Source organism: Sciurus carolinensis, chromosome 8 (genome assembly GCF_902686445.1).
Source record: "Sciurus carolinensis chromosome 8, mSciCar1.2, whole genome shotgun sequence".
In the NCBI taxonomy this organism is placed as follows: domain Eukaryota; kingdom Metazoa; phylum Chordata; class Mammalia; order Rodentia; family Sciuridae; genus Sciurus; species Sciurus carolinensis.
In genome coordinates this window covers 107,563,208-107,580,541 of record NC_062220.1, presented here as the reverse complement: position 1 = coordinate 107,580,541, position 17,334 = coordinate 107,563,208, and the positions used below count along the sequence as shown (strand labels likewise).

The 17,334-nt window shown below is 30.4% G+C and overlaps 1 protein-coding gene across 3 annotated transcripts in view; it reads left to right on the top strand.

Annotated features, from left to right (window-relative positions):
- The window catches only part of Zpbp (zona pellucida binding protein), a 103,924-nt gene that overhangs the window by 62,282 nt on the left and 24,308 nt on the right, over positions 1-17,334 (top strand). For 2 of the 3 annotated variants that reach the window (XM_047561760.1, XM_047561759.1), the window contains one exon: positions 402-579. In XM_047561760.1, the coding sequence (XP_047417716.1) occupies positions 402-579 (178 nt within the window). Of the gene's footprint in view, positions 1-401; positions 580-8,434; positions 8,550-17,334 lie in introns of all 3 variants that reach the window. The other variant, XR_007109868.1, reaches the window with a different exon arrangement.

Sequence of the window (17,334 nt, the reverse complement as noted above, 5' to 3'; positions counted from 1 at the left end):
TTTAAACCTAATTTTCTTTCTGAAAAGAGTGGAGAGGTGTCTGAGAATATGCTTCTTAATGATTCTTAAACTATATTCCTTTATGTTTAATTTCATAGAACATTCAGTTTTAGGGCACTGTATTGATTTTGTTCTCATGCTTTTTATATACTACTGAAAATTCAAAGGGAACAAAGTGTTTGGTTGTATATCCAGTGGTTTCTTTGTGTTAAGAAAATACCTTTGGAAATACTGGAGGCATATAGATAACATCTTTGTAGTTTTACATGTGTTATTATTGTATTCATGACTTATGAATGCAAGATAGACCTGAGACTGTTTTTTCTTGCCTCTGTTTTCTCTGTTCTAAAATGACATTTATTTTGTGACTAATTTTTTTTCAAATTCTATTTTTATTTTAGGCTAAAAATCTCATAGAGAGATTTTTTAATCAACAAGTAGAAGTTCTGGGCAGACGTTCAGATCCATTGCCTGAAATATACTATATTGAAGGTACTCTCCAGATGGTTTGGATTAATCGCTGCTTTCCAGGGTATGGAATGAATGTCCTGAAACATCCAAAATGTCCTGAATGCTGTGGTATGTAATGAACTATGATTTCATGTTGTCTATTGATGAAAATTCACTTACTTCATTACGCCTAAGTGAAAGTCTTATCAGTTTTTTATTGTTAACTGTATATTGCTTTAAGTTATTTAAGGTAGTATGTTTGAGGAGACTGTGTAAATCTAAGAAATAAAGGAAAAAACTGGCTTAATTTTGATCTTGATATTACTATTACAGCAAAGGTTCAGGGACATTAGACAGTTGTCTAGGAAGAAACAAAGATAATAGTTATAAGTAACTTAAGAGTTATTTACCCTAAAAAGAACCAAATGATGTATCTTTTAGAAACTGTTATCAATTTTGTATAGTATAGATAGGTATCTGTGTGTTTTATTTCCTTTTAGAAATAAGCATTTGAATTATTTTATTACGAATTATTTTCTCTAACTTTTGATACTAGCACTAAAGGATCTTAGTCACTCTGACATTCATCTGATCTTCATCTTTATTATAGAAGAGTTCTATAAAAAAGTGGTTACCTTTGGATTCAAAGACTTTGCATTTTTGTTATCAAGAAATGAACCGAGTGGGTCAGTTCATTTCTAGCCTTAAAAACTTCCTGTTATTAATATCACTAAGTCAGTACTATTTTTGTTTTATCTTTTTAAATTCGTTCTTCTCCTTCTCCACGTTAGATTAAAAATCTTTCCATATATTAGAGCACCAAGTATTTTTTTTTTGCTTTAATTTGGTTAGATTTTGCTTTATAATGTTTTTCTTTTTTTTTTGTCTAAATATATGGAATTCGACAAAACTTATTAGAAAGTTATCTTAGAAAATACAATACAAATGTAATCAATAAAATAACTTCCAAATGGAAACTTTGTAACTTTTTTTGACAATAGTAGCTATGTGTATCAATGTAGCATAGAAAAGGATAAAGAAAAGGCTAGAAATAAGAAGGATTGAAAGCAGAACATAGTAGTTTAGCTTTCTTTTTATATGCATTTCTATTTATATTCAGTAAAGACTTTAATGATAAATTAAAATTATTCAAATATTTACATCTTATGAGGAATTTTTAGTTTTTTAAATTTTATTTTCTTTCTACATTATTCATTGGTACGTTATAGTTTTACATAATGGTGGGACTCATTATGTATTGATATATACACACAATGTAACAATATAATTTGGCCAGTATCACACTCCTCAGCACTTCCTTACTCCTTCTCCTCCTCCCACACCCCCTTTCCTCTATTATAGTGTTATGTATAACTAAAAAGAACCAATAAAAATTTAAGAAATTATTGGCTAATGTGAAAAAAAAGATAATCCCAGAGAATGGAAGAAATATTCATAATGGATTTGACTCCCCAAAATTAGTACCCAGAACATATAAGAATGTATAAGAGAATATTTTAAAAAACACAGAACCAAAATAAAGGGCAAAAGATTTGAATAAGTACTTTGCAAAAGAGTTAATTCCCAATGACCAAAGAATATCTGAAAATAATGTTTAACCTTATTTTAAGCAAGTACAATGGAAGAGGGTAGATAAGGGTGAAAAATGGGACATGTTAGGAATTCAGATGGGGAAAACCCTTCCTAGAGAGTAACTAGGTTGAGGTTACGGCTTCATTAATTGGATTGTCAAGAAAGGAGTAGATTATACTGAGAATGTGGACTGAATTTTCTTGGCAGAAAACACACACACACACACACACACACACACACACACACACACACACAAGCAGTACTAAGAACTGATTACTGCCCATAGCAATGGACAGAAAAAATATAACAGAATAAGCAAATGTGATTTGTATGGTTAGGCCTGAGTATGTGGTATATATTGAGATTCAGTTTTTTTTTGTTATATAAAGTTGTAGTCTATTTTATTGGAATACTCAGTTGTCTCAGTGCCATTTGTTGAAAACATTATCCTTTAACCAGTGTTTCATTTAAATTTTGATATAGGTAGATGTGTTTATGGACATCCCTTATTTCATTAAGTTACTGATCTATCCCTATACCAATTGTGAAACTTTTTAATAGGATTCAGTCTCTGGTAAGGCACATTCTTATTCATTACTGAGGTCCTTTGCCTCTTCATTAAAATTTTTGAATGTTTGTCACATTCTGTAAAGATGTCTGTTGTATTTTCTTCATGACTCCATTGAATATATAAATCTTTTTGAGATAATTGACACCTATCAGTATTGAGTCTGCCAATTCATGAACGTGTGTGTGTATATATATATATATACATATACACATACGTATATATATGTGTGTGTGTGTTTGTGTTTATACATCTTCATTTAAACTTATCTCAGTTAAAATACTATATTTACAGAGGTCTTATAGATATTTTACTTAGCTTTATGTTTAGGCACCTGATTAAACTTTCTATTTTGAAATAGTTTTTAAATTCAGAGAAATTGCAAAAGTTGTAAAGATAATTCCTATATACCCTTCATTACACATATCCTAATGTCAGCACCTTGATAACATTATTATTATTATTAAATTAGGATATTAACATTAATATAGTACAACTAATTAGCTTATAGAACTTACTCAGATTTTGCCAGTATTTCTGGTAATGTCCTTTGAGGACCAAGATTCAGTATAAGATATCACATTTATTTTACATTGTCTGTGACCTTGACACACAAGGAGACTTATTCTGTAAGGTGTCTCCCAATTTGAATTGCATTTGTAGTTTTCCCATGGTCAGGTTCAAATTTATGCATTTTGGGCAAGAATACCTCACAAATGATGACCTGTTCTTTTCCAAATGTCTTATCAAGAGATACATATTATTTAAACACCTTATTATGATGTTCACTTTGATCAGTGAGTTAAGGTCATATCTTGCAAGTTTCTCCACTGTGGGTTACTTTTTATCCTTTTTCTAAATGTCTCACTGGGAAACTCTTTGAGACTATGAAAACATATACATATTCATCATACTCAGTCCACTAATTTTAGGATCTATTGATGTTTCCCACCTATGACAATTGTTTATGTTTTATTTACCCTAATGGTAATTGTTAGTCAACTTTCCATCACTCTATATGAATTAAATAATAAGTAGATTCCCCATTTTCTTACCTGCTGTTAATAGCTATTCTACTTTCTGCTTTTGTCAATTTTCTGCTCTACCTAACTGATATAAATGGAATCTTATAGTATTTGTGCTATGAATCTGGTTTATTTCAGCCAAAATGCTTTCAGGGTTCCTCCATTTAGTAGAATGTGTTTGAAATTAATTCCTTTTTAAGATTGAACAAGTATATGCCACACTTTGTTTATCCATTCATCTGTTGATGGATATTTGAGTCATTCCCATCTTTTGGCTCTTGTGAATAATGCTGTTATGAACTATGGTATACAATTTCCTTTCCTAGTCCCTACTTACAAATCTTTGCCTTTATACCTAAAAGTGGATTTACTGGATCACATGGTAATTTTACAGTAGCTGTATGTACTATTTTATATTACCATGAGTAATACATAGCAGTTCCAATTTTTCCATTTCCTTACTAATGCTATGTTATTGTTTGTTTTTAAAACTATCCTAATGAATGGGAAGTGTTATACATTGTGATTTTTATTTATATTTCCATAATTATTGACTAATACTAAGCATCTTTCTGTGTTCTTATTGTACTTTATCTCCTTTGGAGAAATTTCATTTCAAATCTTTTTCCTGTTTTTATTTTTGAGTTTTATGAGTTCTGTATAAGGCCCTATCAAATGTATCACTTGCAAGTATTTTCTCTGATTCTTTGTTTAAACTCTCTTGATTATACTTTAAACCTTGAAATGCACTAAATTATAAATTTTGTTGAAGTCCAATGCATTTTTTTGTTGTTGCCTATTCTTTTGGTATCATACCCAAGAAATCAATGCCAAATCTAACGTCATGAAACTTTGTTCTTATGCTAATAGTTTTAAAGCTTGAGCTTGAATGTTAGGTCTGTTACTCATTTTGAGTTAATTTCTGTATATGATATAGGTAAAGGTACAACTTTATTTGCATATGGATATCCACTTTATTGCAGCACCTTTTGTTGAAAAGATTATCCTTTACCCATGGCCTCTTTGTTAAAAATCAGTTGAAATTATGTGAAGGGTTTGATTTTGAGCTCTCTGTTCTGTTCTACTGGTTTGTCCATATTTACAGTCTTGATTACTGTAGCATTGTAGTAAATTTTGAAATCAAGATGCGGGAGTCCTAACTAACTTGTTCTTTGTCAAGATTAGTCTGGCTATTTTAGGATCTCATCAGATTCCATATGAATTTTAGAGTGGGCTTTTCTGTTTCTGCAAAAAGCCTGATGGTATCTGATAGGAATTGAATTAGATCTGTAGATCGCTTTGGATAATATTTTCTTTTTAAAATTTATTCTTTTAATCCATAAATACAGGATAACTTTTTAGTTATTTGTGTTTTCTGCAGTGTGTTGTAGCATTCAGTGTATAGGTCTTTGCTTGTTTGGTAAAAATTAATTCCTAAGCATTTCATTATTTTTAATGCCATTGTAAATAGAATTTTTTTCTTCTTTTATTTTTTATTGATTCTTTTGAATCAGTAGTTATACATAACATCAGGATTCATTTTAACACAATTATTAAAAAACATGGAATATAATATGTTCTAATTCAGTCTCTAGTACTTCCCGTTTCTTTTGCTCCTCCTTTCCCTCATTTCCTTCCCTCTACTCTATTGTTCTTTCTGCTATTTACTTACAGATTTTTAAAAAATTAGTGTCTTGTGGATATACATAATGGTGAGATTCACTATGGTATATTCATATATGTACATAAGAAAGTTAGGTCAGATTCATTCCACTGTTCTTCCCTTATCCCATCCCTCATTCCTCCCCCTCAATCCCCTATTTCAATTATCTTACTTTGGTTTTGATGGAATCCCACCCTTTAATTTTTTCCCTTGTTTTGGATGAACTTCTGCATATGAGAGAAAATATTGAAATTTTATCTTACTCCAAACAAAATGGCAGTTAACGAGATTATAAATAATACTAAGTGTTGACAAGGATGTGAAGAAAAAGGTACTCTCATATGTTGTTGGTGGGACTACAAATTAGTGCAACCACTCTGGAAAGCAGTATGGAGATTGCTCACAAAACTAGGAATGTAAGCACCATATGACCCAGTTATCCCACTCTTCTATATATATCTAAAAACTCTAATATCAGTATACTGTAGGGATGCAGCCACATTAATGTTTATAACAGCACAATTCACATTAGCAAGCTGTGAAACTAATCTAGGTGCCCTTCAACAGATGAATTAATAAAGAAAATGTGGTATATATATACACAGTGGAGTATTACTCAGCCATAAAGAACTATGAAATTATGGCATTTGCTGGTAAATAGATGGAACTGAAGACTATCATGTTAAGTGAAACTGTTTTCTTAATTTCCTATTGGGTATGAATTTTTAATGTATAGAAATGTCACTATTTTTATATGTTGATTTTGTCTCCTACAGCTTTGCTAAACTTATATCCTAAAGGTTTTTTGAAAATGTTTTAGAATCTTGAGGATTTTCTACGCATAAAATCATGTCATTTGTTAACAGAAATTGTACTTATTTTCCTACAGTTTGATGCCATTTTTTTTTTCTTGTCAGATTGTTCTAGTTAGAACTTCCAATAATAAGTAGCAAAAGAGATTATCCTTGTCATCTTATTCTTGATTCTAGGGGAAAAGCTTTGATTCTTTAATTAATGAGTATGATAGTACCTACTAGTTTTTCAAGTAAAATCTTTACCATGGTAGGAAATTTTTAAAATGTAGTTTGTTTAATATTTTTAATCATAAGTGGGTGCTACTACTGGAAAAAATTGGGTGTTTGTGTGTGTGTGTGTGTGTGTTTGGCATGGGTTTACATAATCATGAGTTTTTCCTAGTTATTTGTTATTGGGATCTATTGTTGATTGACTTTTTTTCTTTCTTTTTTTGTTGAACAATCCTGACATTATAGAAGCAAAATCATCTTAGTCATGGTACCCAATTCCTACATAATATGTTGATGAATTTAGTTTGCTAATATTTGGTTGATGAATTTTGTATCAGTGTTCATAAAGAATATTGATGTGCAGTTTTCTTGTAATTTTATCTTGTTTTGGTGTCATTATCTTTCTGAGCTCATTATAAATTAAGAAATTACTTTTATGAGTTTGAACAGAATTTGTTTTACTTACTCATTAAGGTTTGATGGAATTCCCTACAGAAATCACCTGGACTGTTACTGATTCAAACATGATACTTGTTACAGGTTTATTCAGATTTCCTCTTTTTTTATGAGTAATTGTTGGTATATTGTATGCTTCTAAAAATAGTTCATTTTGTTTAGGTTATATGATTTGTTGACATGATTGTTTTTAGTATTCTTTTTATATTTTGTGTACTAATGCTATTACTTTTGCTTATATTGAGATTTTAGTCATTTGAATTCTCTTTTTTCCTTAGGCTCATTAAAGTCTGGTCAGTTTTGTTGGTCCTGTCAAAGATCTTTTTGTTGATCTCTCTCCACTTTGATTTTGTTGATTTTCTCTACCATTCTTTCTATTTCCTATTTTATTTATCTACACATTTTTTTATTTCCTTGATTTTGCTGACTTTGTTTAGTTTTCTCTAGTTTTCATAGATCCTTAAACTCCAAGTCAGTTTATTAATTAAAGATCTTCCTTTTTGATGTGTCTTTTTCCTCATTGCACCACCAGTTTTAGACTTTTTGTACATTAATCAGTTTGATGAAGGAAATTCTCTTCTATTCCCTATTTTTATTTTTAATCATAAATGAGGTTGAATTTATTTAAATGTCTTTTACACATCAGTTGAGATGATCATATTTTTAAATCTTTTATTATGTTTTTTGAGGTATCAACTGATATACAAATGCTAAAACAATCTTACATGTACTGTAAGCTACAGATGATTAGTTTTGTGTGTGTGTATCTGTATGTGTGCACTAGTGTCATGCTGAAAATAGAACAAAGGACCTCATGCATATTAGGTAAGCACTCTACCACTGGGAAACATCTTTAGCCCAACATAATCATTTTTTATCCCCCTTACATATTGCTTAACTGGATATGCTAATACTGTTAAATTTTTATGTCTACAATCATGAGGGACTTTGGTTTATAGTGTTTCCTTGAAAACAATGTGAAAATTTTAATACTAGGGCACTACTGTTTCAAAAATGAATTGCTATTTTCCTCTTCTTGGTTTTTCTTAAATGGCTAATATAAAATTTAAATAATTCTCCTCTCAAATATTTAATTCTTTCATTGTTTTCCCCATCATAGGTTGGTGATTTTTTTAATCCTATTTCACACATTTGAAATTTTTAACATTTATGCAGATAAATAGTAATTGTTTTGCATGATAATCTGTCAATAAATAAGATTTTACCTGAACTGACTCCTGCAACTGTCTTTGTTGCTCAGCATTGACATACAATTAATTGCACATTGAACTTACACAGTTTAATTGCTTCGAGATATATATGCTGATGAATCAATTACTGTGGCCAAGAAATGTATTATGCCCTGAGTTTTGCTCATGCTTTTTTCATGAACTCTTCCTTAACATTCAGTCCCAGACAAGTATTCATATACTTTGTATCACTTTATGTTTGCATACATTCCTAAATTTTTCTATAAATGGAGTCATGCTATTCTTTGTCTGAATTTGTTCACTCAGCATGATTATTAGATTCATTCATATTGTTACATATGTTAATAGTCCCTCTTTTGCTGAGTAGTATCTCATTGTATGGAGATACCACATTTTATTTATTTATCCATTCACCTGATGATAGACATTTGGGTTGTTTCCAGTTTTAGGCCATTACAAATAGAGCTGCTATGAACATTCCTGTACCAGTCTTTGTGTGGACATATGTTTTCAGTTCTCCTGGGAAAATACCTATGACTGTGATTGCTGGGTCATACGGTAAGTGTATGTTTAACTTCATTTAAAAAAGCCAAATCGTTTTTTAATGTGGCCATAAATTTCAATTAAGTCAGCAATACTTGGGAGTTTTGGTTGCTCAAGATCTTTTCCAAAGCATTAGATTATTGTCAGTCTTCTTAATTTTGGCAGTTCTCGTGTGTATTTGTTACAGTAGTTTACTGTGGTTTTAATTTTCGTTTTCCTGACTATAAGATATTTTGAGCACCTTAAGTTTCTCATGACTCTTGATACTTCTTTTGCACTGTCTCTGTTCAAATAGCTTTCCAATTTTTTAAAAAGTTGATGGTCATATAATTATCAACTTGTAAGAGTTCTTAATATAATATGGGAAAATTCTTTTCTAAAACATGCTATGAGTATTTTCCCCAGATTATTGCTTGCATTTTTGTTTTCAAAAGAAAAAGTTTGAGAAGTCCATTTCATTAATTCCTTATTTTGTAATGGTGTGTTTATGTTCTAATAAATCTTTTCCTACTCTACAATCAGAAGGACTTTCTCCAGTATTTTTGAGTAGTATTTTTGGATTGTACATTTTATTCTGTGACCAAGTTTGATTTAATTTTTGTTTGTCTTAAGAGTCGATGGTGTTTTTTTTAACCATAAAAGTCATCATGTCTTAATTATCTAGCACCATTTATTGAGCAAACTTTCCTTTCTCCATTAAAATGCTGTATTACATCTGTCAGAAATGTAGCTGACCATATTTGTATGTTTTTAATTCAGCTATACTCATCTATATGCCTACCATTTCACAAATACCTGTTTTGATTATTATAGCTTTATATAGTAGCTGTTGAAATCACATAGGTAAATCTTTCAACTTTGTTCTTATTTTAAAAATTTCTTTTGTTACTCTGTACTTTTAATTACTATATACATTTTAGAAACAGCATGTCAATTTCTAATTTGATATCATTAACTCCGGATACAAAATTAATTGTATTTGTCATCTCAGCACATTTAGTCTTCTAACATTGAATATGGTGATCCTCCAGTTTTGTAAATTCTTTGAAATTGATTTCAAGGACATTTTGTAGTTTTCAGTGTGCAATTTTAACAAATCCATTTCTTAGATTTCCTCATAAGGATGTTATATTTTATTTTCTGTACTATAGATGGAATTGTTTTAATGATTTAATTTTCCAGTTAGCTTATAAGAATAGAGTTGAGTTTTTAGTACTAACCTGGATATTATGGCACTGCTTATCAATGATTAAAGCTCATAGTTATTTTTTTTACATAAATAAACCTATCATCTATTGACAGTCTTATTCATTTTTATTACCCATGCCTTTTATTTCTTTTACTTGCTTTATTGTAATGACTATTTCTCTAGTATAGTGTTATACAGAAATAGGAAAAGAAGCCACTCTTGCCCTGTTCCAGTATTGGAGATAAAACAATTCTTTCACTCTTAATCATGATATTAGCTGTAGAATTTTCTTAGATGTTCTTTGTCAGTTCAAAGCAGTTCCCTACTGCTACTCTTTTTCGTAAATATTTATCATGAATAGCAAATTTCCCAGTGCTTTTTCTGTATCTCTTGAAATACATGTTTTGTATCTTTTTTACTATATTAGTATTATGTGCTTTGATTGATTTTTCTAATGTTGAATCAACCTTTCTTTCTGGGCTAAACCCTACATGCTATTGATTATTTTATTTATTGTTTGATTTGACTTGTTAATATTTACAACTTTCTCAAGAGAGTATTTAATTTTTTATAATGTCTTATTCAAGTTTTTCGGATTAAGGTTATATTGACCTTACAAAATGAGTTGGGCATTGTTTCCTCCTTCTGTACTATCTCAAAGTGTTTCTGTAGCATTGGTATTATTTTGTCCTTCTGTACATGTTGCAATTAACCAGTTTAGAAGTCTGTTCCATTGATCTACGTGTGATGCCTTCACTAACAACACACTGTCTTTATTACTATACCTATTAAGTCTTAAAATTAGTGGACTGATCTTTCCCAGTTTTTTTTCTCTTATAGTGCTGTTTCATGTTTCAGCTTCTAATCCCTTTGCTTATAGAAAATTTAAAATAAGCATATCTGTATTCATAAAAAAAGTTCCTTCTGATATTATGATAGGATGTATATTAATAGATCAATTTAGGATTTTTGAAATTTTTATCATTTTACTATCTTAAATCTTCTAATCCTTGAATATAGTGTCTGTCCATTTATTTAGGTGTTCTTTCATTTCTTTCATTAGTGGTTTATAGTTACCATATGTATGTTATAGATTCATATCTAGTTAATTTTACTTTGTACATAGCTGCTTTAAGTTGTGTTGTGGTTTTAATTTTGGTTTGCAATTGCTCAAAGTTATCATTTAGAAATTTTGTTGCTTTAGTTAATTGTCCTTGCCTCTTGCTACTTCGCAAAACTCATGGAAATTTTTGTGTATTTCTTTGAATTTTGTATGTGTACTGACTTTTAAATCTTCCTTTTTAAAATAAAATTCACATTGTAATCATTAAATTTATTTTAAATGTTGTTTTTATATTCATCCCATAATTGCACTGTTATATTTTCACTGTAGTAAAATTGAAAATATTTTCACATATTAAAGGTTATCTAAAATGTTTGAAAACAGAAGTGTTTTGGACTTCAGATTTTTTTTTTAAATTTTGGAATTGTCATGTATACCAGAATGAGATGTCTTTAAGAAGGGATCCAAGTCTAAACACAAAATGTATTTATGCTTCATATGCATTTTGCACACAAGGCCTCAAGTTGATTTTTTGCATTATTTTTGGCGTATTTGTGTTTTAACTGCAACTTGTCATATAAGGTCAAGTGTGGAATTTTCCACTATGGCTTCACATACATGCTCAAGAGATGTTCAGCCTGTATCTCATTATTCTTGATATTTATAATCATAGGATATTTAATTAGATTGGTTTTGTAACCCATCACATATGGTTTATGTTGGTGAAGATACCATAACTGATCCGAAAAAAATGGGTATTTTGTAGTTATTGAATGTAGTGTTTTATAAATATAAGCAGATGAAAGTGATTACTAGTGTAAAATATGTTTACTGATAGTGTACTTATCTACTTAAAACTTTAATTGGATCAGTTTTCACTTCTTCCATTTTAAAAATGTTATTAGGCACATAGAGATTTAACTCTTTAAATTCTCCTGAAAATTGCTCATTTTGACAATATGACAAATTGTTCTTTTACTTGAGTTTTTTAAATATTATTATAGCAGTTCCCAAATTCTTATTCTTATTATTTGCATGATAAGACTTTTCTTACTTTCGTTTACTTTTAGCCTATTTGTATATATTGTAGGCAGAGTGTATTTGCGTCTTGCTTTTTTAAAATTGAACTTTGAAGTGTTTATATTATTTTTGTTATTTTCTATTTGTCTCTTTGTTCTTTGGTTCTCCGTTGCTGCTTTTTAAATATTTTTGAATATTTTTAATATTATAGTTAGTATATTTAATTGCATTTCAGTTATATTTAATCTATTTAATTTTCACTTATATTTTTATATATTTATATAAATTACAGCATACTATAATTTTATTGTCTACTTAGGATTAATATTATACTTCACATAAAAGTAGAAAACTTAGAATCATTGATGTGCCTCTACCCTTTCACTGTTTGTTTTGTCATGTGCATTTCATGTAATGCTTAAAAATCTTCCAAAGAGTATTGTATTTTGGATTTAAAGAGTCTTACTATTTTAAAGGACTTAAGAAGAAAAACAAATAGCCTTCTTTAATTATTCAAAAGTTCACTAGTACTTATGCTCTTCTTTTTTTCCTGAAGATTTTCCCTCTTTTATTTTGTTTTATCTAAAAGAATTTCCATTAGCAGTTATTGTGGAGAAGGTATGCTGGTGGCAAATTGTTTTGTTTTCCTGATACCTCAAGATGACTTCTATTTTTGTGTGTGTTCTTCATTTCTTGAAATATAGTTTTACTGAGTATACTATTCAGGGTTTGATTTTGTGTTTGTTTTTCTCATCCCTTCAAAGTTCTATTCTGTCTTCTGACCAACATAGATTTTGCTAAAACATTCCCAGTGATTTGAATTGTTTTTTTTCCTTGTATATAATTTGTTATTTTCCTGTACCAAATTTCCAAATTTTTATTGTACTCACATTTCAATTATAATGTTTCGAAGTATGGTTTTCTTTAAATTTATCTTTTTTGAGGCTCCCTGAGATTCTTCAATCTTTAAATTTATGGTTTTCACCACATGACATGTTATCATATGTTTGCTACCTTATCTATTGCCCCTCTCCCATCTTTTCAAATTTCCCTTTTGTGAAGACAATTTTACCCATTGGTTATATCTGTTAATAGTATAAGTGCCCAAGACTTGATCTTCTCTGTCCCTATTATTTTTTTAATTTTTTACTCTTAAGTTTGATAAATTAATCAGTCTGTCTTAAAGTGTTTCTTTCTCCTGTTCTTCATTCTTCTATTAATTTTACCAGTAAAGTTTTATTGCAGATATTCTGTATTTAAATTTTGAATTTTTATTTTTTATCGCTTCTGTTTATCTGCTAAGATTTACTATCTTTTCTTTTATTTCAGGTGTTCTTTAATATTTTTCTTGGAATTTATTATAGTTGCTTCAAAGTCATTGTCTGATATTTCAAATATTTGTCCTCTTGAGGTTTGCTATTAGTCTTTTCTCTTGATAATATATATCATTTTCTTCAATTTTTCTGAGGTGGTTTAGTTTGCATTATAACTTGCATCCATGAATGTTACATTATGCATCCTCTGAGTTCTGCTATAATTTTTGAGAGAAAGTGAACATTTTAATTTTAGCAGGAAATATATACATTTATATTTAGTTCATGAATTCTTTTATTCTGTTTACTATAATTAAAATATCCTGTTCAATTCTCAAAGACTTTACTATGCAGGCCTTTCTTGTATACATATGTTCAAGGGTTAGCATGAGACTTATATGGTTTCAAATTTCAGTTCAGTTTTCTGAGTATTTTAATACTGATTTGGATACCTCCTATGTAAATGTAGTTGAAGAAGTTGACTGAGCCTAATCTAGAGTCATACACAGAATAAGTACAGGCGTTTCTTAGTATTTTGTCCAATATTTTGGCTTCATCTGATCATGTCCTCAGGCTTCATTCCTTGGTTCCATTGTCCAGAAAGCTGTCTAACATAGTTTCATGTACCTGCATCATGTTGCTATGAACACAATCCACCTCATGGTTTCTCTGTGAAAGAAAAAAATTTGAACAAATAGGAAACTCTTCCCTTTGTTAGTTTCTTCTTCAACTACCCTTTTAAATTCCCTTAATTTCCTTTGCTTTTTTTCATGTTTTAGTGATATTATAAACATAATGATGGGATTCATTTTTACATATTTGAGCATAAGCACAATGGAACAATATAATCTGGCCAGTATTATCCTCAGTATTTCCCCTTTCCCAGCCCCATGTAAATATTTCATTTTGGTCTGATTTCATAATTATAAATATTTCATTTTTGGACTGATTTCATAATTGTCATCAGTGGAATAAATGGGTATTGGGGGACTAGACCACAATAGCAACATTATAACTCCCAGTGGGAAGAACTTTAATGACAAGTCAATGATTAATCACAGTAGAACTTTTCAGATTTTATGATCCTATTTTGATAACTTGTGCCCATTTTGATGTTCAAATTTATTCTGAAAATTGATCGAAGTATTCTTTTCTCTCTAATGGGTCATAAGATCTATAGTGATATTTTCTTATTCCTAATATCACTCATTTATCTCCCAATAAATTTTATTAATCTTTTCAGAGAACCATCATATAGTTTTTCCCTTATTTGTCTGTTTTCTGTTTCATTAATTTTGGCTCATACCTTTAGCATTTTCTAAACTGGTTTCTTTCATTCTTATCTGGAAATTAATATGTTCCAGTGCAGCATAGAACTTTGATTTGATACTTTTCTTTTTTCCTTATATAAGTATCTAAAGCTACATAGTTTTCTCTAATGTCATTTTAACTGTATCACACTATTTGTATTTTTTTTTTTGGTATTTCAAGTTTTCAGTCAGTCCAAATATTTTTTGTAATTTCTTTTGACCCAGGTCATATTCAGCAGTTTTTTTAAAAAAAATTCCCATATATCTGAAAATTTCCAATATATATATGTGTTTATTTACAACTAAATTTCTTCTGTTTATAATTTTTATTCTGTATTGCTTTAACTCTTTTGAGTGGTTTTGAATTGTTTTGTGGCTCAAAATGTAACATTTCTTGATGGATGTTCATGTTTACTAAAGTTAAATCTTCTGTATTCCTCTTCTTTTTGTTTAGTTTTGTGATTCAGGGTATTGAGCCTAGGGCCTTGCACATGTTAGGCAAGTTAGGCAAGTGCTGTGCCACTGAGCTATATACTCAGTCTTTTAAAATTTTATTTTGAAGGAAGGTATCTTGAAGTTGCTCAGGTTGGTCTCTGATTTGAAAGTCTTCTATGGAAGCCTCCACGTAGCTGGGATTATAGGTGTGTGCCACCATGCACAGCTTCCCTATTGTTTATATTTTCAATTTCTTATATCAGTTTGTGAGAGTTCAGTGTTTGAAGCTTCCAGCTATAGTTGTGAATTTATCCATTGCTACTAAACTACTTGTAGTAGTTCTCTATATTTTTAAATTCAGTAATTAGATAAATAGACATTTAGGATTGATTTTCATGCATGTGATTTGACCGTCTGTTACCAAGAGCTCAGTCCTTGTCCCCAGTGCCAGTTCATGCCAATTTAATAAGGAAGGTGTTGAGAAAATGGAAAAAGAAGATTTATTGCTTTGCTAGCAAAGGAGAAGCACAGGGGACACATGTCCCAAAGCCTGTGGTTCTGCCCATCAGGGAAAGCAGAAGACTTTTAAAGAAGGTCTTCCAAGTCTGTATTCCAGGTGTGTCCAGACTGTGGATTGTGATTCACTTGTTAATTTCAGAGGTAACCATTCCTTAGATCTTCTGACCCATCCCCCAATTATGAATTTCTTGGTTCCTGTGGTGGGTGTGTACTCAAAGACAGATAACTCAGCCTAGGATGGGAAAAGTTAATCTTGTTTCCAGGCCCCAGGTAAGGGAGGGGCAGGTGGAGAAGAGGGAATGAAAAGGAAAACCGTGTTCCTTTTCAAATAAGTCTGAGAACAGGAAGGACTATCATAAGAAAACTGGAGTGACTATATTAATAGCTAACAAAACAGATTTTGTGGACCTCTGTTACACCTCCATCATTGTATAATATGCCTATATGTACCTTATAATATTCCTTGCATTAAAATTTACTTTGTTTGATATTAATATAATCACTCTAGTTTTCTTATGATTAGGACTTACATGTTGTGCTGGTTAGACATAGACCCTATAAACATTTCTACTTTTCCATTTGCACTTTGTTATACACATGTTTTTAGTTTTAATGATTTCCAAATTATCTTTTTCTTTTGTTCCTTGATGTTTTTTGATCATAGCAAAGAATCTATTGCCTTATCCTAAGTTATCAAGTTTTTTCTTTGTGTTTTCCCCCCTAGGAATTTTAAGATTTTAGCTCTTGTTTATGACATAGATCCAGTTTGAGTTAGTAAGGGTATATGATGTGAGGTGCGGGGTTCATTTTTTCCTTCCACATGTGGAATACTAATTGTCCCTGCATTATTTGTTGAAAACACAATTATTTACATAACTAATGTACTTGGAACCCTTATCTGTAATCAGTTCATCATAGTTGAACTAATTTCTGTTTCACTGGTTTATATGACTGTCCTTATGGCAGTATCACACTGTTTTTATTGCCGTAGCTTTATAGTAATTTTTGAAATAATAAGAGATTCGTACTATGACTTTGTTCTATTCAACAATTATTTTGTCTATTCCATATGAATTTGAGGATTGCCATTTCTATTTCTTCAAAAAGGGATATTGACATTCCAAAAGGATTGCATTGCATCCACAGATTACTTTAGGTAATATTAATAGCTTAATAATATTGTCTTCCTATTCATGAATACATAATGTTTATTTAGGTTGTTTTCAGTTTTTTTCAATAATGCTTTGTGTATTTTTCAGTGCCCAATTATTTGATCATCTTGGTTCTAATCTGATTCTGATTATTTGATTATCCTCATTATGGCTTATATTCTCCTGCCTGTATTAGTCAGCTTTCAGTTGCTGTGACCAAAATATGTCACAAGAAAAATTTTAAGGAGGAAGAATTTATTTTAGTTCATGGTTTCAGAAGTATAGTCCATGTTCTGCTAAGTCCATTGCTATGGGCCCAAGGTAAGACAGAACATCATGGTGGAAGGGAGTGGTGAAGGAGTGCAACTTATCTCATGGCAGCCAAGAAGGAGAGAGAAAAAAGGGAAGGGATCATAGGAAATATGAACCATTCCAAGGCATGCTTCCAGTGACTACCTCCACCAGCCATGCTCAAACTGCCTATAATTACCATCTAATTAGTCCAACTAGGATGAACTGATTATGTTACAGTTTTCACAGTCTAATCATTTCATCTTTAAACATTCCTGCATAAACACAGTAGCTTTTGGGTGTGCCTCATATCCAAACCATAATATTTTCCCCCTGACCCACAGAAGCTCAGTTTCATCCCCCAAAGCAAAATCCATCTCCAAGTCTCCATAGTCTTAATGGTTCCAGAATGTCCAGAGATCTCAAGCTCATCGGAAACTCAAGGCAAACTCTTGACTCTGATCTTCATGAAGATCAAAAGTAAGTTATATATATACAATATACAGTGG